This window comes from Melanerpes formicivorus, unplaced genomic scaffold, assembly GCF_026170545.1.
Source record: "Melanerpes formicivorus ecotype bairdi unplaced genomic scaffold, bMelFor1.0.p_v2 SCAF_11, whole genome shotgun sequence".
NCBI lineage: Eukaryota > Metazoa > Chordata > Aves > Piciformes > Picidae > Melanerpes > Melanerpes formicivorus.
Window position 1 is genome coordinate 5,248,109 of NW_027142363.1, and position 24,431 is coordinate 5,272,539.

At 43.5% G+C, this 24,431-nt stretch overlaps 1 protein-coding gene across 3 annotated transcripts in view; it reads right to left on the reverse strand.

Annotated features, from left to right (window-relative positions):
• Positions 1–7,413: 7,413 nt before the first annotated feature.
• Positions 7,414–24,431, reverse strand: part of SAMSN1 (SAM domain, SH3 domain and nuclear localization signals 1) — a 103,153-nt gene continuing 86,135 nt past the window's right edge. For all 3 annotated transcript variants that reach the window (XM_068144429.1, XM_068144430.1, XM_068144431.1), the window contains 4 exons: positions 24,164–24,315; positions 21,759–21,965; positions 20,585–20,735; positions 7,414–8,378 (listed from right to left, as the gene is read on the reverse strand). In XM_068144429.1, coding sequence (XP_068000530.1) covers positions 8,173–8,378; positions 20,585–20,735; positions 21,759–21,965; positions 24,164–24,315 — 716 coding nt within the window. In that variant the 3' untranslated portion in view covers positions 7,414–8,172. The remainder of the gene's footprint in view (positions 8,379–20,584; positions 20,736–21,758; positions 21,966–24,163; positions 24,316–24,431) is intronic.

The window sequence follows — 24,431 nt, forward strand, 5'->3', positions numbered from 1 at the left end:
TACTAAACCATGGCACCAAGCACCCCATCCAGTCTCTTCCTAAACACCTCCACTGATGGCGACTCCACCACCTCCCTGGGCAGCACATTCCAAATGCCAATCTCTCTTTCTATGAAGAACTTCTTCCTAAACATCCAGCCTAAACCTAAACTGAGGGGCCCAGAACTGGACACAGGACTCAAGGTGTGGCCTAACCAATGCTGAGTACAGGGGCAGAATGATTTCCCTGCTCCTGCTGGCCACACTATTCCTGATACAGGCCAGGATGCCATTGGCCTTCTTGGCCACCTGGGCACACTGCTGGCTCGTTTTCAGCCTAGTATTGACCAGTACCCCAGGTCCCCTTCTGCCTGGCCGCTCTCCAGCCACTCTGACCCCAGCCTGTAGCACTGCACAGGGTTGTTGTGGGCAATGTATAGAACCTGGCACTGAGATGTATTAAATCTCATGCCCTTGGACTCCACCCGAATCCAGCGTTAGAGGATGTTAGAGTCCAATGTTAGAGGATGTACACAGTCCCTGTCTTTTTTTTTTTTCATAGACCTCACCAGTCATCTGTAGGGCTTGGACAACATAGCCACACTCTTAATGCTTTTCACAACATACAGTATTTTGGGTTCCTTAGCTAAATTCTGCAATGCATCCACACATTTAATACATGCCAGTCCATTTCCCTGCTATAGTAAGGGTAGCTACAATTCACACAATTTGGCTCTGTCTGAAGGAAAGTTAAGACTTGAGAATGATTCAGATTGAAGTCCCTCCATGTCTTCCCTCAGCCATATGGCCATGACTGGTAGCCAAACAGTGTCAGCCAGCTTGCCCACAGTCTGTCAAAACTACACTGTGGGCCCACACACTCTTGACCTGTTTCCATGGCCCAGTTCTGAATTGCACAACATGCCTATTTTACTGTTACTCCAGCCTAAAAAAACCCACATATGACACACAACAAGAGAGCTTTTCTGTATGTGGAGAACACCTCCAGCAACCATGACTGAAGAAGGGCAGACTTGGAAAACCAAAATTTGGGCTGCACATCTTCTGTAATGGGAAAGTAATGGAACAGTAGTAAGGATGCATCTGACCCTCACTCACTGTGAGCCCAGAGGAGCCATGAAGAATCAGACTTTGAAATCTGAGAGCTCTGAACAAGAATCATTTGAGAAAGCCCCACAACAGAGCACCAGTCAGGGGGACATTAATGCAGTTGGTTGGCATGGGGAATAAGCCTTTAGAGGTGAGGACACATGGGCTCTGCCCAGGAAACACATGCATTGTGGGATGCTGGCCAAGTTTAAATTAAGCATCACCACTTCCCCTCCATCCTGCTTGACTCTTATTTGTGCATGACTTTTTGGCACAGGCACATTTTCTGTCCTCTTGCTGTCAGCAGACAGAATGCCTAGCAGAGACTGCTGGGCATGTCAGAGCAAATTCTGCCTAGCCACAGCAAATTAAATGACCACCTGAGATCCCCATAGCCTAACATGGACCTCCTCCCACCTGTTTCCTCCTTCTAGAGTCTGTGTATTTTCCAAGAAATCCAGGTTCATTGCAATGACTGCAGTTTGTCACACATACATGGTGTGACTCTGTAGCTGTGTTTCCCTGGATTAATTACTATTCCCCAGGCCCTTTTGCCTTGTGCTTGTAGGTGTCATTTCTTGGCCTTTCCTAGCCAGGAGGAAATAGAAGATTTGACACCACTTTTGTTGATCTTCCAGTAAGCAGACAAGCCCTTCTCTGTGGGCCAGGTGAAATACAGAGCCTGACAGAATCACTGGCTGGTTGTCAACCTGTGGCAAGGGAGCTAGCTAGTGCCAGCCCTCTGGCCAGCCCTTGGGGATTCAGAGGCAGATAAGGAGCTGGTGTGTTCATCAGGTAAGACAAACACTGGAGACATGCAGTCTGAATACACAGTCATAACATATCCCCTTTCACATTCTCCCCTGAATTGTAGGGGAAAATCTGCTCATTGCCTGGCAAGATTAAAAGATCAGGGATGCAAGTGAACACTTCATACACAAGCTCTTGGAAAAAAAAAATGCTTATACTACCCTATACAACAAATTCCTGGAAGCAACCAAAGAGCATCATTGCACAAATCAGCAGTACAACACTGCACAGCCAGCAGACATCAGAGCATGATGCAAAGAACTTCTTCAATAGCTAACCTAACTCAAAACCTCAACTGCAAGCTGTGAAAAAGAGGCAGAGGGTTTGCCACACTGTTACAAGATATGATGGAGCTCCTTACCTCTGACATAAAGGAAGACTCAGCCATGTGAGTTAGTTAACTGCAACTGAGGTTTTCTTAGGACAGAAGAATGTGCTGCTGGTGTGGCTTAAGGCACTGAAAGAGTCTGCAGCATGTCTTCCTTTAATTGTTGAGATACAGTGTGTGTAGATATGTTTGTATCTGCAGACAGAAAGAATTGTACTGACCTTGGCTTGCTCACAGAATCACACAGAATCACCAAGGTTGGAAGAGACCACAAAGATCATGAAGTCCAACCTGCCACCACAGACCTCATGACTAAACCATGGCACCAAGTGCCACGTCCAATCCCCTCTTGAACACCTCCAGGGATGGTGACTCCACCACCTCCCTGGGCAGCACATTCCAATGGCTAACAACTCTCTCTGTGAAGAACTTTCTCCTCACCTCGAGCCTAAACTTCCCCTGGCACAGTTTGAGACTGTGTCCTCTTGTTCTAATTTCCAGAGGAAGAGTCAGATTGTTCTCATTCTGGGAACCTAGTGACACCTAGGAACCTCTCTGCCTCAGCCTTCTTCTCTAATGGCTCCACCAGTGTGATGCAGATTCCCTGACAACGCCAGAAGCAATTCTAATTGCCACTACCTGGGAGAAAAGGCTATGGTTTAAAGGCCCCTTTTATATCACAGCTTGTGAGCTGTAGGCTTTCCACGTGAAAGGAGTGTCTGGCCACTCAATAAGATTGGTGAAGTATGGGCTGGATATCCAGACAGTCAGATGGCTGGAAAATCATCTGGATCCCTGGGTACAGAGGTTGGTGTGAGGGCTGCAATGTCCAGCTGGCAGCCAGGAGTTGAGTCCCTCAGAGATCAGTCTTCTCCAGAATTTCCACAGATATGTCCCTGTTCTACCTTATACTTCTTGTGTTCATTCACACCTCAGCAAAATGACTGCAAAAGTGGCTTTGTTGCTAGTCTCTATACTGCTGCATTTATGCACACTGACTTCCAGAATTTTTGCTATAAAAGCTGGAGAGCAGGGTGCTGACTCTTGGGACCTGCAGGCCAGTCTTTAAGGATGGCAGTGTTGCTGTCTGACCCTCTTCTTCCTTGTTCTGTGGTAAAGCAGTACTCTAACATGGTACTAGATGTGAAAGGCAGTCAGACAGGGCTGAGCATGAGGCAACACTACCAAAGCAACATTAACTTTGAGCAAAGGGAGTTTTTCCCTGAGTATGAAGCTGCTCACTAGCACCTGAATTTTCCTTTGGGTCATCTAAGCCTTTGCATGTCACTGGTTTTCTCTCATGGGCAGGTGGCAGCACACATGCCAGCAGCCAGTTTAGGGCTGCAGCCCTGGGAGGAAATCTGCTGCACCTGCACTGTGGAAGGGGAAATCCCCACTGGCTGAAGGCTAGTCGGTCTGAACTTGTTAGCTTCACCTCTATTATTACAGACTGGTTTTGCATCTTTTTGCATGCTTTTGTAACCACAAGAAACAGCAGGCTCTCAATTATCTTTGAATAAGAGACTTAGCACCATTACAGTCCAAATTAACTCAAGAGGAAGGTTAAGAAAAATGAAAAGGGACACAACACCATTGAGCAAGTGACAGAGAGGAACAAAACCTCTGCTCCTTGCTTCTCTTCCATGTCTCAAAAGTATCTCAGATTCCTGAAAACTATCTCAGTTCTCCACTAGACTGTTCCCACAGTTCCTAAGATTATCAGTTCTCCTTTTTAGAATAGAATAGAATTAACCAGGTTGGAAAAGACCTTTGAGATCAAGTCCAACCTATCATCTAAACCACCTAATCAACTAAACCATGGCACCAAGCACCACATCCAGTCTCTTCCTAAACACCTCCAGGGATGGTGACTCCACCACCTCCCTGGGCAGCACATTCCAATGGCCAATCACTCTTTCTATGAAGAACTTCTTCCTAACATCCAGCCTGCTGCAGCTTGAGACTGTGTCCTCTTGTTCTGGTGCTGGTTGCCTGGGAGAAGAGACCAACCCCCACCTGGCTACAACCTCCCTTCAGGTAGTTGTAGACAGCAATAAGGTCTCCCCTGAGCCTCCTCTTCTCTAGGCTAAGCAACCCCAGCTCCCTCAGCCTCTCCTCACAGGGCTTGTGCTCCAAACCCCTCCCCAGCTTTGTTGCCCTTCTTTGGACACCTTCCAGCAACTCAACCTCTTTCCTAAACTGAGGGGCCCAGAACTGGACACAGGACTCAAGGTGTGGCCTAATCAGTGCTGAGTACAGGGGCACAATGACTTCCCTGCTACTGCTGGCCATACTATTCTTGTTGCAGGCCAGGATGCCATTGGCCTTCTTGGCCACCTGGGCGCACTGCTGGCTCATGTTCAGCCTGCTATCAACCAGTACCCTGAGGTCTCTTTCTGCCTGGCTGCTCTCAGCCACTCTGACCCCAGCCTGTAGCACTGCATGGGGTTGTTGTGGCCAATGTGTAGTACCCGGCACCTGGATGTGTTCAATCTCATGCCATTGGACTCTGCCGATCTGTCCAGCCTGTCAAGGTCCCTCTGCAGAGCCCATCTACCCTCTAACAGATCAACTCCTGCCCCAAGCTGGGTGTCATCTGCAAATTTACTGATGATGGACTAAATCCCCTCATCTAGGTGATCAATAAAGATATTGAACAGGATGGGGCCCAGAACTGATCCCTGAGGGACACCACTAGTGCCTGGCTGCCAGCTGGCTGTGGCACCATTCACCACCAATCTCTGGGCTCAGCCCTCCAGCCAGTTCCTAACCCAGCGCAGAGTGCTGCTGTCCAAGCCATGGGCTGACAGCTTGGCCAGGAGTTTGCTATGGGGAATGGTGTCAAAGGCCTTGCTGAGCTCCAGGTAGACTACATCCACAGCCTGCCCCACATCCACCAGAGGGCTGAGTGATAAAGCTGGTTGGAGAATGGTTTGTGCTATTACAGAAAGTTTAATCGGTGATCAATGTGATTAATGAGATCAGTGAAAAACAAAAGAAGGTTGGGTATACTTCTTGCAGGAAGTATGCTGCTGGTTTTTTCTTTCTTTCTTTCTTGGTTTTTGGTTTTGGTTTTTTTATTTGTGGTACAAAATTTCCTCATTCTTTTTCTCAGAATAGCTCAAGGTGATGGAACCATCTCAGTTTGAGATCTAATCTGCTCTGCCTTTGCAGGAAGTTACAAATGTCTTGAGCAAGCTTTCAGTTGACACATTTCTCTGAGCAAGAGGCTTGGACAAAGCCCTGCTGATTAGAGCAGGAGTGTTTAAACCACAGCTCATGCCCATAGTTGCCAACTAGTTAACCCTTCATCTTTATCCTCCTGCCATCAGCCCAAGTGAAGCAGGATTTCATTCCTGTAAAATAATAGGAGCAGTTGGGTATTTTGCTCTGTTGAAAGCCTTGTTTGTCTCACTGTAACTAGTTAGGGTGGCCTATTTATTTGCAAAGCTATGCAAGTAAATATTTCTCACAGTATTTATATCATGGTACATGTCTGTTCTCTGTAGTTGTTAGTCCTTGACCCAGCTACCTTAGCTGTTTCTTGACAGACATAATGATATTTAAACTCACCTCAACATAGTTTTACCGGTTCAGCATTTTCACAGATGTTTAGACAGAAGCAGCCTGAAGACTAAGTGCCTCTGCCTCAAAAGCCTCTCTCAGAGGAAGTCAGACTGTCTTTAGTCCTTCTCTAAAAAGAGAAGATGATAGAGCCCAATCTACAAACATTATTTCAGAAGTAATTAAAGCCATGTTAAGTAAAATCAGTATTGCATGTGATGGCACACTGCTGGTTACAAAAATCTTCAAGAAACAAATATAGCTGCTTGATACATGCTCTCACTCCATCTCACAAAGGGATTCAGCATTCTCACTATTCCTTACAGTGCCAGTGCTGCTTAATGATAATGGTTGTTGCCAGCCTAAAAAGTAAGCTGAAACCAGAAACAAATCTTAGCATCTCCAATTCCTATTTAATTTTCTAACCAGAATTTGTTTGCTTAAAATCTTTGAAATCCTTCTAAAATTGCCATTTTTTTTCCTACTATAGCCTTCAAAACAGATCTCTGTGTTAGGAGTCTGACAGCAGTAACCATCTGAGGGGTCATAAAAGCTAAAGGAAGGATTTACATTGGAAAACAGACAAAAAGAAAGAGAAAAGATTTCCATTTCTTTGTAGCTTCTTCAGAACTTTCTGTGGTTTGTGGCTAATTATTGAGCAAAAGGTTTCCCTACTGATTGGATACAAAGATTATAATGTATGATAAAAGTGCCCAGTGAAGTTGCCACCTTCTATGTTAATCTTAGAGCAGAGTTTGATGTGTAATGATGTGGGGATTGTTTAGCCTGGAGAAGAGGAGGCTCAGAGGAGACCTTTTTGCTGTCTGCAGCTACCTGAAGGGAGATTGTAGCCAGATGGGGGTTGGTCTCTTCTCCCATGCAACCACCAACAGAACAAGAGGACACAGTCTCAAACTGTGCCAGGGGAAGTTTAGGCTCGAGGTGAGGAGAAAGTTCTTCACAGAAAGAGTGATTGGCCATTGGAATGTGCTGCCCAGGGAGGTGGTGGAGTCACCATCCCTGGAGATGTTCATAAAGGGATTGGACATGGCACTTGAAGCCATGGTTTAGTAGTCAGGAGCTGTTGGGTGACAGGTTGGACTTGATGATCTCAGAGGTTTTTTCCAACCTTATTGATTCTATGATTCTATGACCACATTAAAAATCAAGTAGTTTGTAAAGGGCTCAATCACATGGTTCTGTTTATTAATGAAGGAAGTACCCTAAAAGAGTTAAAATGTGTGTTCCAGTGCAAAATATAGTGGCACATGGCAACAAAATCTCATGTGAAAGACAATAGTGCACAATAACCGTGCTAGCTTCCAAAATATAGTGGCACATGGCAACAAAATCTCATGTGAAAGACAATAGTGCACAATAACCGTGCTAGCTTCCAAAATATAGTGGCACATGGCAACAAAATCTCATGTGAAAGACAATAGTGCACAATAACCGTGCTAGCTTCCAAAATATAGTGGCACATGGCAACAAAATCTCATGTGAAAGACAATAGTGCACAATAACCGTGCTAGCTTCCCAGATTTGTATACAAACATAATTAACAAAGTTCACACCACACACAAAAGGCAGGAGCTTCACAAAAAGAAATGATCATAAAAACATAGCTCTGGTAGTGATTTATTTATTTTTTCCCTCCAAGCTTGCATTCTTTGTACAATGCTTGGGAAGAACGAGAACAGGAGTGAAAACAACACTAAAGAAATGCCAATACATAAGGCATTCAGACAGCTATGTTCTCTAAAAGACAATGAACAAAGGGAGATTGATTCAGATCCTTACATATCTCCACAACAAAGTGTGGGAGATGATAGTCTGCTTTAGAGCCCATTTTGGAGAAGAATGGTGTGAAACAGCTTTAATATTAATGAGCGTTGGCTTGGTGCTTTTCCAGATAGGATGTGAATGTATTCACCTGTTTTTTTTTAATGACAATATATCAGTGAAAATGCATTCTGTATGAATATCAGCAAAACACATCTGAAAATAGAGAGAGTGTGATTAACCTGTGTATTTTCAAAATAAATATGTACAGTATTTACATTTGGGGCAGGTCAAGAAGTGAACCTGCCCAGAATGCGTCCCACGACCTAAACCAATTTTCTGTTGTTATAGAAAATACATTTGCTGTACAAATATTCATAAATATAGAGGTGTAAACTTTTCCAGTGAAATGCCTGTGGATTCATTGGAAACAAAAGCATGAGATGTCATCAGGTAATATATAGCTATCAAGTCTCCACATATTAAACAGTCCAGAGTGTCACACATCGTCAGACAGAAGCAGGTTTCCGGTGTTGAGAATGCTTTGTGTGCTGCTTCTGCGCTGTCACACCAGCAAGGCTGCCGAAAAGCAGCAGGACTCAGTTTGATTCAGTGATCGATACTGACTGCACCATGTCAGACAGTGTTTCTGGGTCTACTTCTTCTTTACCATTATCTGAATTTTCTGATGAGATGTAACAGCCAGAATCTCTTGGGCAGTCTTTTAACTGTGATTTGTCCAAGCCGTGGTGAGGGCTTAAGCTCTGCATCTCCTGCCCGTCCTCACTTTTCTGCTGTTGTTCAACTAGAAGGATCAGAAAAAGAAAGACAGAAATTGTCAAAATAAGTATCCTGGCAAAGAGATTGAGATAACCACATGACTGATCTTGAAGAGCTGTAGAAACACATCTGGTAATATACACATGGCCAGATCAGTATCTTTTGCCTATTAGAAACAGAAACCTCAGTATCAAAGAACGGAAAATATGATTACGTGAGTATCGCAACAGCTAAGTCAATGCTGAGGTTGGCTTTGATTCTGCAGGATGTTGCTCAGACATGAATGCCAGAGACTTTGGCTTCACCCTGTAGATGGAGGTCCTTTAGGATGTTCCAACAGTCACTATCCACGGTCACCTTGCCCACAACAGAGATGACAGCATTTCCCTTCCCACATTCATGAATATCAGAGCCTGGTCATTCAGTTAATCATATAGCCTGCTCAAGTTGCACACGGGGAGGTTTAGGCTGAATGTTAGGAAGAAGTGCTTCATAGAGAGAATGATTGCCCATTGGAATGGACTGCCTGGGGAGGTGGTGGAGTAACCATCATTGGAGGTGTTTAGAAGGAGACTTGATGGGGTGCTTGGTGCCATGGTTTAGTTGATTAGATGGTGTTGGATGATGGGTTGGATGATGGGTTGGGATGATGATCTTGAAGGTCTCTTCCAACCTGGCTAATTCTATCCTATCCTATTCTATATTACAAAATTTCCACAAGGAGAGTTCATACTGATTTTTCTTTCAGCTGTTGGAAATGAGAAGCTTTGGCAGCATGGGAGAGATTTACAGTTTGGATTATTATTTTAAAATACCAAAATATGATTCAGTTATATTGTATAACAAAGAATAGATTAGATGTTAAAGACTGAAATACTCCACCCTGGAAATATTGAAATGGAACAACAGAAGGCACAGGACCTGTCTGCATTGTGTCAGATTTCAACAAACTGATTTCACAAAGCATTTTGGTTTATTGACAAATATTCCTGGGTCCTGGTGGAACCTTGTAGATGTCTTTGGATTGATTAATGCTGTTTAACATTTTATTTCAGGTGCCTAATAATCTGATTTTGAAGAAAAGAATCCAAACTCTCAGTTTAGTAATTTTTGCACTCATAGGTTTTGGGCATAAGATTATGTATGAAAAAGTAAGTAAATAGCTAATAAATTTCTGATTACCTTAAATACTTTCTGAAGAACAGAAATCCCACCTCGTTCCCAGATAAATGAATGGCTAATTGCACTTTTGTGAAAGAGCACACCTTTCATCAGATTTAATTGATAACTGCAACTGTTTGATCTCCTTCTCACCTTACAGAGCACAGTTTGGCATGTCAAGTGCTATCTCCCTTTCCAGAGGAAATATTTGATCTCATAGGGTCCAATTGATTTCTGATTTAAGTCAAGATGGAATTACAAAAGACATTACAGCAGGGAAGGTATTACTGCTGCTTTTAGCAACAGAAGCAGTTTAGCACAAATCACAGCAGATGCCCCAGTAAAGCCTCATCTAAACTGTGTCATTAGCTCCTTGCACCCATCCCACCATCACCAAGATGACCCAGGTCTTGGTCGCTGTGGCTCAGCCCATCCCTGAGTGCAGTCCTCCTGCGCAGCTATAGGCAGGACTCCCCTGCCCTCCACCGTAATCCCCTCATCAGCCTAATGCTGCTTGCTGGTACTTCCATCAGCTTCTCTAGCATCATCTGCTGCCCTGGAAAGCAGTGACCTAAAAAGTGTTAATCCTGTTTACGTTTTCAAGGTCAAAGAGGAAACCTCGATCCACTTTGTTTGTTTTACAATGTAAAGAAGACCAAGTAACTAGCGGATTAAAAGGAAAATGCAGGTCCACTCAGCGTATTAGTGCCATGTAACTAGTTGTGATAATCTGAGCACTTCCTAGGTGAAAAGCAGGTCCTCAGTTCTTTTGTAGCAACGTCTTTCCCTCGTGTGTTTCAGGGGAAAAGACATAGGGAAGCCTGGAACTGGGTTTTGTTTTGTGGGTTTTCTTTTGTTTTGTTTTTCTGGGGGTTGGGTTCTTGTTTATTTGTTTTAATCCAAATTCAGGAGAAGAAGAAATTTCTCTTCAAAGAACATACAGAAAAGGTTCTATCTCTTCCAGTAACATTGTAAGTTTTCTTTTTACGTGAAAAACTGAAAACCAAAAGTGTTTGAGGCAGTGAAAATGCTATTTCTTTTTTTCATTCTGAGCAGAAAAAGGTAAGAACACCCTCTCTCCCCCCTGCTTAAGAAGGAAAGACTGAAAGCAAACTTAAGTGGGTTTTTTTCCTCTCTTTAAGGCAGCCTTAAATATCAAGCACTAGCTACTAAACCACTAGAACAGGATGCTGAGTACTATAAATATATGTAGCATGCAACATTAGGTGCTGCTTCACAAGAAAAGAAGCTATGCTTTTCTTTTAGGGTTTTTTCTTCTTAGCTTTTGGTCTTACATTCAGTTCTGCTTAATTCTTTCTTCTAACACCGACATGCTGAAGTTCCACATTAGTAAAAGTAACTTTGCTGTCTTAATCTTTGGACATCAGAAGCAAGATACAATGCCCAGGAAAGGGGAAATGATAAAATTAAACTGCTGATAGATGCTGCAGAGTCATCAGAAAGAACTGTCTTATCAACAAATGGAAGTCCTATCATTTTTCTTCAGTAAGGCAGTTTCATGTAAGATAAATAGTTTACAGTCATTGTTGTCTATGATATGGCCAGAGGAGTCCAAGATATGCATCATTTTGACACATATTCTAACACTACTTTAGACTGTAGGATTATATTCAGACTTCTGAACGAAATGTGAGGCTTTTAGCCTTAGTAATGTATGAGTGATGCATACTTCGCTTCCTTGCTGTTTAGATCCTTGAAGTGAACATTAGTTATTCAGTGACATAGATGTGCATGACACATGCAGAGGTAGACTGCTTTTTTCCCTTCACCAGCTTTTTTCCCCTTTTTTAATGAGTTTAAAATCCTGATTAGGAAAGCACTTTAAGCTTAGGTTTAAGGCAATTCAGCTCAAGAGTGTACAGAGGTCACACTGACTCCTGTGTGGTTATGGCAGTTTAAACCAGATGAATGGCAGGAGGCTTGGATTTTATCCTGGAAAAAAGGTCACAGAACAGCAAGCCACACTTCTTGAGTGTGCCTTCTGAGAGTTTGCCTTCATGAGTTTTGCCCAGAAGAAGAACTGGGCTAGGACCACAATGCATTAGGCTGAGTCACTTGCGTGGCTTCCTGGAAGGTGCAGCAGTGACATGCTGAGCAGCACCATACAACTGAATAAAACAATGTGTGTCTTCAAGGCTGATGTTAGACCTCCTAAATACACTATGCAGACCATGTATCAACCTGTAGTGCCTGCATGGGTTAGACCACCTCAGTGTTAAAGTGAAATGAAACTCATCAAACTCAGACAGGATCATTCTGAAGCAGCAAGTGGCAATACTTATTGCAAAAGCAGCAGAGAAACCTCGAGTGGTTCTGGACTGGCAGTGTTTTGGGGACTCACAGGAGGAACTTTTTGGAGGATATTTACAAATACTGACTTTAAAATTTGGAAGCAAATGTGCCTGAATGAAAAAAGGTGACTACTAATACTCATGCAAAGATTAAGTTCCTTGAGAAATCTGGAAATATTATGCCCAGGTCAATGAGTTGTGCCAGAGTACAGAAGGGGAGTTGAGAATTGCTTGACTTTGACATGATACCGTGCAATCCCAGGTACTTAAAGAGACTGCAGAGTGTAAAATGCCACTCTTGGTGCTACGTTTTCATGTATGAAATGCAACTAAGAACTGAAAGTCATGTCCTCAGCTATCTACTGTCTTGCTGTCAAGGTACAATAAATAAGGAACAAACCTTATCTGGTACAGACAGTGGAATTTAGACTATGAGCTGGCACTTAAATATGAAAAGTAAGCTAAGGAAGTGGATTTGGGGAGATAAGCATAAAATATTATCCCTCCCAAATTGCACATATGCACCTTCTTGGGTTTTATTTTTTTTTTTCCTTAGAAAATAAACTATATGCACATATTCAATGAAGTCTAACTCTTCTTTAACTCAGAACAGCTCCAGACTACTGTAACTGACTGAACTTTAGGATTAGAATAGAATAGATTAGAATGGAATGGAATGGAATAGAATAGAATAGAATAGAATAGAATAGAATAGAATAGAATAGAATAGAATAGAATAGAATAGAATAGAATAGAATAGAATGGAATAGAATAGACCAGACCATGTTGGAAGAGACCTTCAAGATCATTGTGTCCAACCTATTAACCGATCCAACCCACCTAAACAACTAACCCATGGCACCAAGCACCCCATCAAGTCTCCTCCTGAACACCTCCAATGATGGTGACTCCACCACCTCCCCAGGCAGCCCATTCCAATGGCCAATCACTCTCTCTGTATAGAACTTCTTCCTAACATCCAGCCTAAACCTCCCCTGGTGCAGCCTGAGACTGTGTCCTCTTGTTCTGGTACTGGCTGCCTGGGAGAAGAGACCAACCTCTGCCTGTCTACAACCACACTTCAGGTAGTTGTAGAGAGTAATAAAGTCATCCCTGAGCCTCCTCTTCTCCAGGCTAAGCAAACCCAGCTCCCTCAGCCTCTCCTCATAGGGCTTGTGTTCCAAACCCGTCCCCAACTTTGTTGCCCCTCTCTGGACACGTTCCAGCAAGTCAACATCCTTCCTAAACTGAGGGGTGGACCTCTTGATTTACATCACCTAAGGGAGAAGATAATCAAGGCTACTTTGCACGCATGAAAACATGTGTCCTGGGATACAGGCAGGAAAAAAATAGTTCAAAACTTCTTTTATTACTTTATTCATTAACCATCCAGCAACTGCCTCAGTTTAAAAATAGCATCTTACAAAAGCACATCCATCCATCTCCTGTCTAGGAGTCATCTGGGAGTAGAATGGGAAGCTATTAAGGAATACTTTATGAACAAGAACTCTTTTTTTTTCCCTCTGCAGCCATGAATTCATGAAAACCAATCATTTTGTCTCATATATATATAGGGCTGATCAACTTGTAGGAAATCTAAAAAGAGATATAGGAAGGAGGAAAGGGTCACTTACAAGACAGTATCACAGTATCACAGTATCACTAAGGTTGGAAGAGACCTCAACGATCATCTTGAACACCTTGAGGGATGGTGACTCCACCACCTCCCCGGGCAGCACATTCCAATGACTAATGACTCTCTTGGTGAAGAACTTTCTCCTCACCTTGAGCCTAAACTACCCCTGGTGCAGCTTGAGACTGTGTCCCCTTGTTCTGGTGCTGGTTGCCTGGGAGAAGAGACCAACCCCTTCCCAGCTACAACCACCTTTCAGGTAGTTGTAGAGGGCAATGAGGTCACCCCTGAGCCTCCTCTTCTCCAGGCTAAACAATCGCAGCTCCCTCAGCCTCTCCTCACAGGGCTGTGCTCAAGGCCTCTCCCCAGCCTTGTTGCCCTTCTCTGGACACATTCAAGTGTTTCGATGTCCTTCTTAAACTGAGGGGCCCAGAACTGGACACAGTACTCAAGGTGCAGCCTAACCAATGGAGAGTACAGGGGCACAATGACCTCCCTGCTCCTGCTCTACAGTGCTTCAGACTCTACAGTTCTAGGAGAGCCTTACCACCTAAAGTTCTTGAAGATGATGAATTTGGGCTAGACTTCCAGGAAAGGTCAAAAGAAGATACTGCAGTATCAGGAAGCAAAATGTGCTTAAAAAACCACTATGTGGCAACTTCTGCTAAATAAAACTTACTTTTTAATTCCCAGTAAAGGATGGGTAAGTTTTTTCTTTTCAAATTCATTCAAGTCTAAATCAAATATAAGAAGAAAAAAAATTCTCCCTGCCAGAAGGTCCTGCATTTTGGACAGGTTTAAGAAGCATATAAAGTGGAAACTATTGCTGCAGGTCTTTTGGTTAGAAAACTCAATAACCCAATATTCTGCAGCATGAATTGTACAGTGACAAGTATGCAGCATGAAGAAATTGTTTAGTGTAGCATACAACAAATGTCAAGAAAAAGCAAGAGAAGAAAAAGAAATTAACCCCCCTGTAAAACCATCTGGTACCAGGTATCACATTAATGAAGCAGTAAATCTAGGGTTACTGTATTTTTATAGTAGAATCTAGGAACATGAGGCTCTGCTCTAGCATGCTTGGCTGTTCCAAATAATAGCAGCGTCACAAAAACTCACAAATCCTTTAATTTCAACTCTGGACCATACCTAAGACTCCATCCATTAACCAAAGACTAACTTCATGAAAGCACAAATAGAATACAAACACCTGGAATTCTTTCAAGCTCTGTGAGACAGATGGGCTTGGAATAGTAAGATATCATCTATGGCCTTGGTGTATTTTTTCACCAAGCTTATAAAAAGAGTGAACTTTTACCTGGAAAAATGCTGAACTTATCATAGAATCATAGAATCAATAAGGTTGGAAAAGACCTCAAAGATCATCAAGTCCAACCTCTCACCCAACACCTCATGACTACTAAACCATGGCACCAAGTGCCACATCCAATCTCCTCTTGAACACCTCCAGGGACGGTGACTCCACCACCTCCCTGGGCAGCACATTCCAATGACCAATCTCTCTTTCTGTGAAGAACTTCTTCCTAACATCCAGCCCAAACCTCCCCTGGCACAGCTTGAGACTGTGTCCTCTTGTTCTGGTGCTGATTGCCTGGGAGAAGAGACCAGCCCCCACCTGGCTACAGCCACCCTTCAGGTACTTGTAGAGAGCAATAAGGTCTCCCCTGAGCCTCCTCTTATATCTAGAATACTTTTGGCCAGTAAAACCAGATTCCTTTGTAGCTGTGGGTAATTATGCTGCTCACTTCTAAGCAATGCAGAAAATCAATTTTAATTAAAAAATCATTTCTGCTGGACTGAGTTGTGCCCATTTAAGAAAAAAGTAAAATATTGACCTATGAAAGTTGGGTTCAGATGCAGAATTCTCTTTCACAGGAGCACCCAGTCCTTTCAACACAATTTTCCAATTGGATTGACAGAGGACAAAGAGGTCAAATGATTCAGACGAAGTCAGACTCATGCTGAGCTTATCCCCAAGATCATCTTGACTCCTCATCTTTCATTATAACGACTTAACAGATAGCTTCTATCAATTTTAGTCCTGAGTATCATTCTTTTTAGAACAGTTGTTAAATTCTGTTCTGTCTCTAGCAGTCACATGACGAATGCTGTGAACTTTTGGCAACCAGACAAGGCAAGGATTTGATTCAGCCCTGATTCAAGACAGTGTTCCAAACCAGGAGACTATATATACATGGCTTGACTTAAAATATACCTAAGTATATAAATGAATGTGCACAGACACTGTCTTGGTGTGTAGGGATGCAATCTGGAAGGCCAAGGTGCAGCAGGAGCTTGACTGGGCAAGGGATGCAAAGAATGACTAAAAGGGCTTCCACAGGTATGCCAACCAGAAAAGGAAAGCCAAAGGAAGTGTATCCCCTCAACAAGGAAGACTAATAAGCTGGTAACAGCAGACAAGGAGAAGGCTGACATGCTTAACAAGCTTTATCTCAGTCTTCACCAGCAACATCTCTTCTTACACATCATGAGTTGATAGACCACAACATGGAGACCAGGTCCTTCCCACTGTAAGAGATCAGGTTTGGGATCACCCAAGAAAACTGAACATGCATAACTTTATGCAACCTGATAAGATGCATCTGGACTGAAATCAATTGGCTGAAGTGGTTGACAATCCATCCTTGGTATTTGGAAAGTCATGGCAGTCAGCTGAAGCCCCTGGTGACTGAAAAAGGGAAACATTAGACCCATTTTTATAAAGGTTAGAAAGGAGGGCCTCGGGAACTGCTGACGTCTCAGCCTCACCACTATGCCTGGGAAGATGATGAAAAAGATCCTCCATGAAGCTATGGTAAGGCACATGAACAATGGGGAGATGATTTGAGACAGCCAGCATGGCAAGTCCTACCTGACCAACCTAATGGCCTTCTATGAGGGAGTGAGTACATCAATGGACAAGAGAAGAGATGAGGTTGTTCTCTATCTGGATTTCTGCAGAAGACAGTCCCCTACAACATCCTTCTCTCCAAATTGGAGAGGTATGGATTTGATGGATGGACCATTTGGCAGATAAGGAATTAGTTGGATGGTCACATCCAGAGGGTAGTGGTCAAGAACTTGATGTCCAGATGGAGACTGGTAACAAGTGGGAGTCCTCAGGGGTCCATATTGGGACATAGAGAGTGGGATCAAGTGCACCCTTAGCAAGTCTGCAGATGACACCAAGCTGAGTGGTGCAGTTGACAAGCCAGAGGGATGGGATGCCATCCAGAGGGACCTGGGCAAGCTGGAGAAGTGGGTCTGTGTGAATCTCATGAGGTTCAACAAAGCCAAGTTCAAGGTTCTACTCGTGGGTCAGAGGAATTCTTGGTGTCAATACAGGCTAGGTGACGATGGGATTGCAAGCAGCCCTGCAGAGAATGGCTTGGGGGTAGTGGTGGATGAAAAGCTGGCAACATGCACTCACAGCTCAGAAGGCAAATCATATCCCGGACTGCACAAAAGAAGCGTGGCCAGTAGATCAGAAGAGGTGGTTCTATTGCCTCACTGCACTCTAGTGGGATCTCACCTGGAATACTGCTTTCAGTTCCGAAGTCCACAGCACAAGAAGAATATGAACCTATTTGAACAGGTCTAAGGAAGGGCCATAAGAACTATTATAGACCTGGAGAATTCTGGAGAATGAGAGAAATAAGCTCCAGGGAGAGCTTATTTGTGACCTTTCAGTACTGAAAGGGAGACTACAAGAAAGATGGGGACAGGTGGTTTTAGAAGGGCCTGTTGTGGCAGGACAAAGGGCAATGGTTTTAAATTGAAAGAGGGTAGATCTAGTCTATACATATGGAAGAACAATGAGAATGGTGAAACACTCCACAAATGACTGCCCAGAGAGGTGCTAAATGTCCCATCTCTGGAAACATTCAAGGTCAGGTTGGATGGGGCTCTGAGCAGCCTGATCTAGCTAACAGTGTCCCTGCTCACTGCAGGGTGGGTTGGGCTAGATGAACTTTCAAGGTCACTTCTAACTCAAACCATTCTACGACTCTATGAATGCTTATAGCAGGCATGGCACATAAAGATGCCTTGCTTCTGGTCCCTGTTAGGATTCATAAATTCTGGCAATGTTAATATATTTATTTGAATACTAGGAAGATTAGCTATACCTATCTAAAGTGAATGTGAAACAAATATCCATTTCATCTCTTGTTCTAAGACTACAGTGTCATCTGATTTTGAAGCATGGGCCACTTTGTAAGATTTAATGTTATTATTTCCAGAAGCATTACAGGAATTTAAACTATTAGACTACCAAACAGATAACATCCTGGGTACTGTTTTGCCTGGAGAAGTGACTTAATCCCATGCTGCCAGTTAGGAAGAACCTTATTTGGATAATTAAGGTAAATGCATTAATTTTCAGGGCATGGCTCATGTAAGGACATTGCTAGGTTTGCTCCTTGCACAGGTGTATGCAGAATATTAAGTGTTAAGATCACCTTCAAAAGAAAAGAAGAACATTTATGTCATCTCCTAGAAAGGTTAGAGGTCTAAGGCCCTTTGCTGTGCTTGCTGTGCTTTTTGTTACACAGGGAGTAGAAGTACAAACCAGATCCTCACTACTCCAGAACAGTTTCCCATTCACATGGTCTGTTAAAAACCATTATGTTTGGGTTTTGTTTTTCACACTGATGCAAACCTGCAAAAATATAATCTAGCATTTTTCTTGCCTTTTGTGGTAGTGTGAAGGTTTAATCCTCCCACCACGTAAAGCACAGCTAAACTCAATCGGGGAAGCAAACGCAAAGCTGTATTTTACAAGCAGAATGAAATGCCATGAATATATACCAAAGATACAGGATTTGCAACATATACAAAATTCACAGGAAGGAACACAACACAGAGAAACCCTCCAAGGACAATCCCCACCTCAGGTTCCCCTCAAAACCCCTCTCCCTCCACCCCTTTCTTGTCCAAGCTAACTGGATGGAAAAAGGAGAAAAAAGAGAAATGGATATTAAGGGAAAATCATTAGTTCAAAGCAGTTGTTAAGAAAGTTAGTTTTCTTATCCCATAAGTTTCAGTCCAAGGTCAGTTGCATGCAGGCTGGCCAAGAACAGAAAGCAAAACTGAAGACAGACCGCAAGTTCTTCAAGCTACATTCTGCTGATCTACCAATGAAATTCGTTTAGAATGATCTTTGCTTTCCTTTTTACACCTAAACATTCAGCTAGAGGATTCTGTAGCTGTCCCATTCTTACAGGCACAGCCTAAAACTGCCACACCTTTTGTGTGTGTGTGTGTGTGTCTGTGTTAAATACTGATATAAAAACCACCCCAACATACACAAATAGGCCAGCTGCTGAGAAGCACACACAAACATATGTGTACTCAGTTTAAGGGCCGGCAAGAGTAACAAATTTTTTCCAGCTAAATCCCTACAATACAATTGCTGGAAAATGCAACCCTGTTTTTTCCCTGGATTCACTCTTTCAATCACTATTTCTACATAGACACTCCTTCAAGAGTCCTTTCCTAGCCTGCAATTTCATGAAGTTATAGACCAGAAAGAACTATTGAACCCGCTGAGAAAAAAATAAAGCACAGCCTCTCCAGTGGACTTACAAGAAAGTTACCTTCCTCTGGAACCTGACTAAGAACAGGAAAGACCATATGTACAAAAGTCCCAATGTATAGTAAAAACAAGATCAGCAAAGACATAAAGATGGAGACTAGAGAACATCTCAGTGCCGGGTTCTACACATTGGCTACAGCAACCCCATGCAGTGCTACAGGCTGGGGTCAGAGTGGCTGGAGAGCAGCCAGGCAGAGAGGGACCTGGGGGTACTGGTTGATACTAGGCTGAACATGAGCCTGCAGTGTGCCCAGGTGGCCAAGAAAGCCAATGGCATCCTGGCCTGCATCAGGAATAGTGTGGCCATCAGGAGCGGGGAAGTCATTGTGCTCCTGTACTCAGCACTGGTTAGGCCACACCTTGAGTCCTGTGTCCAGTTCTGGGCTCCTCAGTTTAGGAAAGATGTTGAGTTGCTGGAGTGTGTCCAGAATAGGACAATAAAGCTGGGCAGGGGTTTGGAACACAAGCCCTATGAGGAGAGATTGAGAGAGCTGGGGTTGCTTAGCCTAGAGAAGAGGAGGCTCAGGGGAGACCTTATTGCTCTCTACAAATACCTGAAGGGAGGTGGGGGTTGGTCTCTTCTCCTAGGCAACCAGTACCAGAACGAGAGGACACAGTCTCAAGCTGCACCAGGGGAGGTTTAGGCTCGAGGTGAGGAAGAAGTTCTTCACAGAAAGAGAGATTGGCCATTGGAATGTGCTGCCCAGGGAGGTGGTGGAGTCACTGACCCTGGAGATGTTCAGAAAGGATTGGATGTGGCACTTGGAGCCATGGTTCAGTTGTCAGGAGATGTTGGGGGTCAGGTTGGACTTGACGATCTTTGAGGTCTCTTCCAGCCTTATTTATTCTATGATTTTACATACACATACATACATATATATATTTTGTTTTGTTTTTTATTCCCTCCCCAGACTTTCCATCAGAAGACACTGATTTGGATAAAGATTTAAGTGTGAAATGAATTGGGAGAAGGAAAACCATATTCTTCTGCAGAATGATGCTAAAAAACATGTTAAGAGGGCGGTGTTGAACTAGATGACCTTTGGAGGTCCCTTTCAACCCAAATCATTCTATGATTCTATTTGAAATAAGCTGTGTTTTGGCTAAGATGCCAGGGCACTAATTAGGGAGTTTTATTTTCTGCTCCTTCACAGACCTTGTGACTTTCAAGAAGTCGCTTAACCTCGCTGGTGTTTGGGTCCCCAAACATAAATAGAGCTCTTCTTAAGCATTAGTTGCTATCAATCAGTAGTGTATAAATAAATAAAGTGTATAAATAAATAACTAACTAAAAGTATTCATTTGTTGGCATGTCTAGATGGATAATCATGTACATAGCTAGAAGAGATAGAGAGTTTGCACCCTGGACAGATGAGAAAACCATCTGACTCCATGTCATACCTAAAAGAAAATTCATGTAGCAAATCTTTGTGAGAATTGCTATTTCTTTGAATGTGTGGCTTTGGTTAAAACTTGCACATGACTCTTTACAAAGCTTAACCACTTACTCTCATAGTCCTGCAGATTTTCAATTGCTGCTAAAAGTCTTGTCCTGTCTTCTGGATTTGAAATATTTAATTCGATCAGGTGGCTCTCCTGTAGATCCTTTAAGTCCTCTAACGTTTCATAGCCATTTAGCAAAAGGGTTGAGGCATATTCCTACAAAAAGAAAGGAGCAAATCCTGTCATGTAGCAAGCACTATGTTTAGTAGAGGGCTAGACACAATCTCTCTCTCTTCTTTTCTCTTTTACTTTTTTTGGTGAGGTTGAAACAGGCTCCATTCTCTAGTCTGACAGACCTGCCTTTGGCACAAAACCAAAAATGGAAAGGACAGAGGCAGAGCTGCTAGGGGGTCCCCCTGGCCATCCAGGCATCTGAGCCTGGGTTGTCTTAACAGAGTCTGGCAGAAAACTGGACTAGGACAAAGCCCTGACAGAAAATATTTAATCTGCTGTCTGAGGTTTTGGTGGGTCACCCCATGAATGCCTCTCCTGCTGGGTGCAGAAGGACCTCTGAGATAAGGTGTGCTCTGCCTTTGAACAGAGGGAGCCCATTAATAGACATAAGGGATAGAAGCTGAGGGATCTCTCAGCTGTGCTGTGTCACACATTGTCCCCCTTTAGCTGTGTGTCGACGCAAAATGAAACTCTGCACACCCTGCAGGGGAAGGAGTGTTTGCATCAGCACCAAAGCAATACCATTATTAAAAATTCTACCTGTAAATCATGACCTAATTAGGCTTTGACACCAAGTTGAGAACTAGAGCTGCACAGAGGGAACTAGGCACAACATGAGCATAGTGCAAAAAGACCTTTGCTTGCTGAATTAGAAGGCTGAATTCTAAATGTTGGCACTGAAGTCAGACTGCAGTCCTGTCCCCGACGTGTTCACAGTCACCTACCTCCTTCGGTTAGGCAGACAATGCAGTCAGCTTACAGTGACTTGACAAGTCACCACTGTCTATCTTTGTGTGGAGTCTCTTGACTGAAACAAGCGATGTGCTAAAATGCAGCTCTACAAGCCACTCACATCAGATAATAAAACAGACATGATGCTGCTTTGCTTCGCTGCCTTCAAAACTGCTGAAACCTGCCTTTTGGCTTTTGCCTGTAAATGACATCCAAACCCAAGTGCACAGAAGTGAAATGTTTCAAACGCAGCTGGGAAACTCATTGGCTGACCTGCAGGTGGATGCAATCCAGGAGCTCTTGCAACGTTTTAGGCTTGGTCCTTTTGCTTCCTCTGTGCGGCTTTATCTTTCTGGGTGCAGCTTCCTCTTCCAAGATAATATCCACATAAATGAACTTGAAGTTTCCTACTTTGTTGTTCAGCATGCCTGTCCATATGCCCATAGGGGTTTTACAGATGATGTCTATAATGTCTCCTTTCTAGAGCAATAAAAAAAGAAGCACACCACTGCTTACACGTCTTGTTTGTTACAGGTAGCTTTTCCTGTGTGGACCAAAGCCAGCAAAGGCAGTACAGATCTTAACTTGTCAGTGCAAACTTAACATCTTAAAAATACCTAGATGTATCTCTGCTTTTGTAAAATCCCAGCAAAATGGAAAATGGAGTTAGTCCTTATCTCATAGAATCATAGAATCATACAATCATAGAATCAACCAGGTTGGAAAAGACCTCAGAGATCATCAAGTCCAAACTATTACCTAATACCTAACATCTCCTGACAACTAAACCATGGCTCCAAGTGCCACATCCAATCCTTTTCTGAACACCTCCAGGGTCAGTGACTCCACCACCTCCCTGGGCAGCACATTCCAATGGCAAATCACTCTTCCTAACCTCCAGCCCAAACCTCCCCTGGCACAGCTTGAGACGATGTCCTCTTGTTCTGGTGCTGCTTGCCTGAGAGAAGAGACCAACCCCTACCTGGCTACAACCTCCCTTCAGGTAGTTGTAGACAGCAATAAGGTCTCCCTTGAGCCTCTTCTTCTCCAGGCTAAGCAACCCCAGCTCCTTCAGCCTCTCCTCATAGGGCTTGTGCTCAAGGCCTCTTCCCAGCCTCACTGCCCTTCTCTGGACACGTTCAAGAGTCTCAATATCCTTAAATTGAGGGTCCCAGAACTGGACACAGTACTCAAGATGTGGCCTAACCAGTGCTGAGTAGAGGGGCAGAACAACTTCCCTGCTGCTGCTGGCCACAAGAGCTGCAAGTACATTTGAAATGGAAACTAAATAGAAATTTATTTAAGGCTCTATAAGTATTACTCTACATGCTCATGGAAACTCAGGAGCTTCAGTCGTGGATGTAGATCAGGAGTAGGCAGTGGCACTGAAACAAGATGCAGGTGCACTTTGAATTCAGATTCAGGGATACTGAATTTTTGTGAGACAAATTTAGGGGATTTCCATCCTGAGTATTAGTTTATACTTCTAAAATACACCACCTTGATGACTGAAAAATAAACCTGGGTGAACCAGTGGACATTTGCCATTTTGTGACTGGTTAAACTGTTTTGAAACCAATACCCTAGGTGTGGGTAGAAGTGGCAGGCAACCACCAACAGAACAAGAGGACACAGTCTCAAGCTGCACGAGGGGAGGTTTAGGTTCGAGGTGAGGAAGAAGTTCTTCATAGAAAGAGAGAATGACCGTTGGAATGTGCTGCCCAGGGAGGTGATGGAGTCACCGTCATTGGAGGTGTTTAGGAGGAGACTGGATGGGATGCTTAGTGCCATGGTTTAGTTGATAAAATGGTGTTGGGTGATAGGTTGGACTTGATGATCTCAAAGGTCTTTTCCAACCTGGTTAATTCTATTCTAAGTGGAGGGCAAGGGTAGTGGTGAAGACTCCAAGTGTTAGCAGAGCACTTCCTGTAATGCAGGTCAGAGAGGAGAAGCGGGAGACTCTAGTGAGAGATACAGATGAGGATTTTGACAAAAATAAAAGGTTGTGAAGAAGAAAAGATGCTGCCATATGAATGTAATCTAGATATGGAGGTATTTACAAAGAGGGAAAAGATATTAAATCTATCTGTGCATAGAAGGAAAAGAAAAGGGCTGGGCTTTTTCAGCAGTGTTAAACTAGACCCATGTCTGGAGCTCCTTTTTCTCACTTGCACGTCGTGGACACCCCTGCCATCTTGTTAGGGCCAAAAGAAATTCACAGTTCAAAGGTATGTTTGAAGAATAGCTTAATGGAAAGGCAAACAGTTGTCATAAAAGACAATGGATGCCACTGGGCTTTTGACATATCCTAGTTGTGACTGAAAAAGCTGGGGAGGCAACCTCGCATCCCATGAGACTCAAGTTTTTCTCACTCCCCATGAAGTATGTGGGAAGCAACACATATTTTGCTCTGAGGAAAGCTGTAGTATCCAGGTACCTACTGAAGTGGGATACCTACTTGGAGTCTATGCCTTTAAAAGCCTTTAGCAGCAGTTGGCTTTGAAGCATAGTTTGAACTAAGTCCTTAAAGAAGCACTGCAAAACCAGGTCAGCCTCACTTCTAGGGTGCTACATGTTCTTAACCTTTAAAAATGGACTAGAAAACATATTCTTCTTATTTAAAAAATGTCCCCCTGGCATTCTTTCTGGGAAAGAAGAAATCCTGCCAGTTGTCTTACCTTGATTTTCAGGGAATCAGTGTCGTATGGACTTGGTGTGAAGTCAGTGTGAACTTTGGCTCGACCGCAGAAGGGCCCGCTGTAAGGGACCTCATCATCCAACCGCAGGCTGTCCCTGTTGCTTGTTCCATCTGAGCAGCTGGTTACCCCACCTGAAAGAGAGCCAAGCTGAGACACCTACACCAAATGCCCAGAGATGCAGTTCTGCACAGCAGCCCAGAGGAAAGTGTTCAAGAGCCCAGATTAAGCCAGAGTGTGCTCTGTGTGG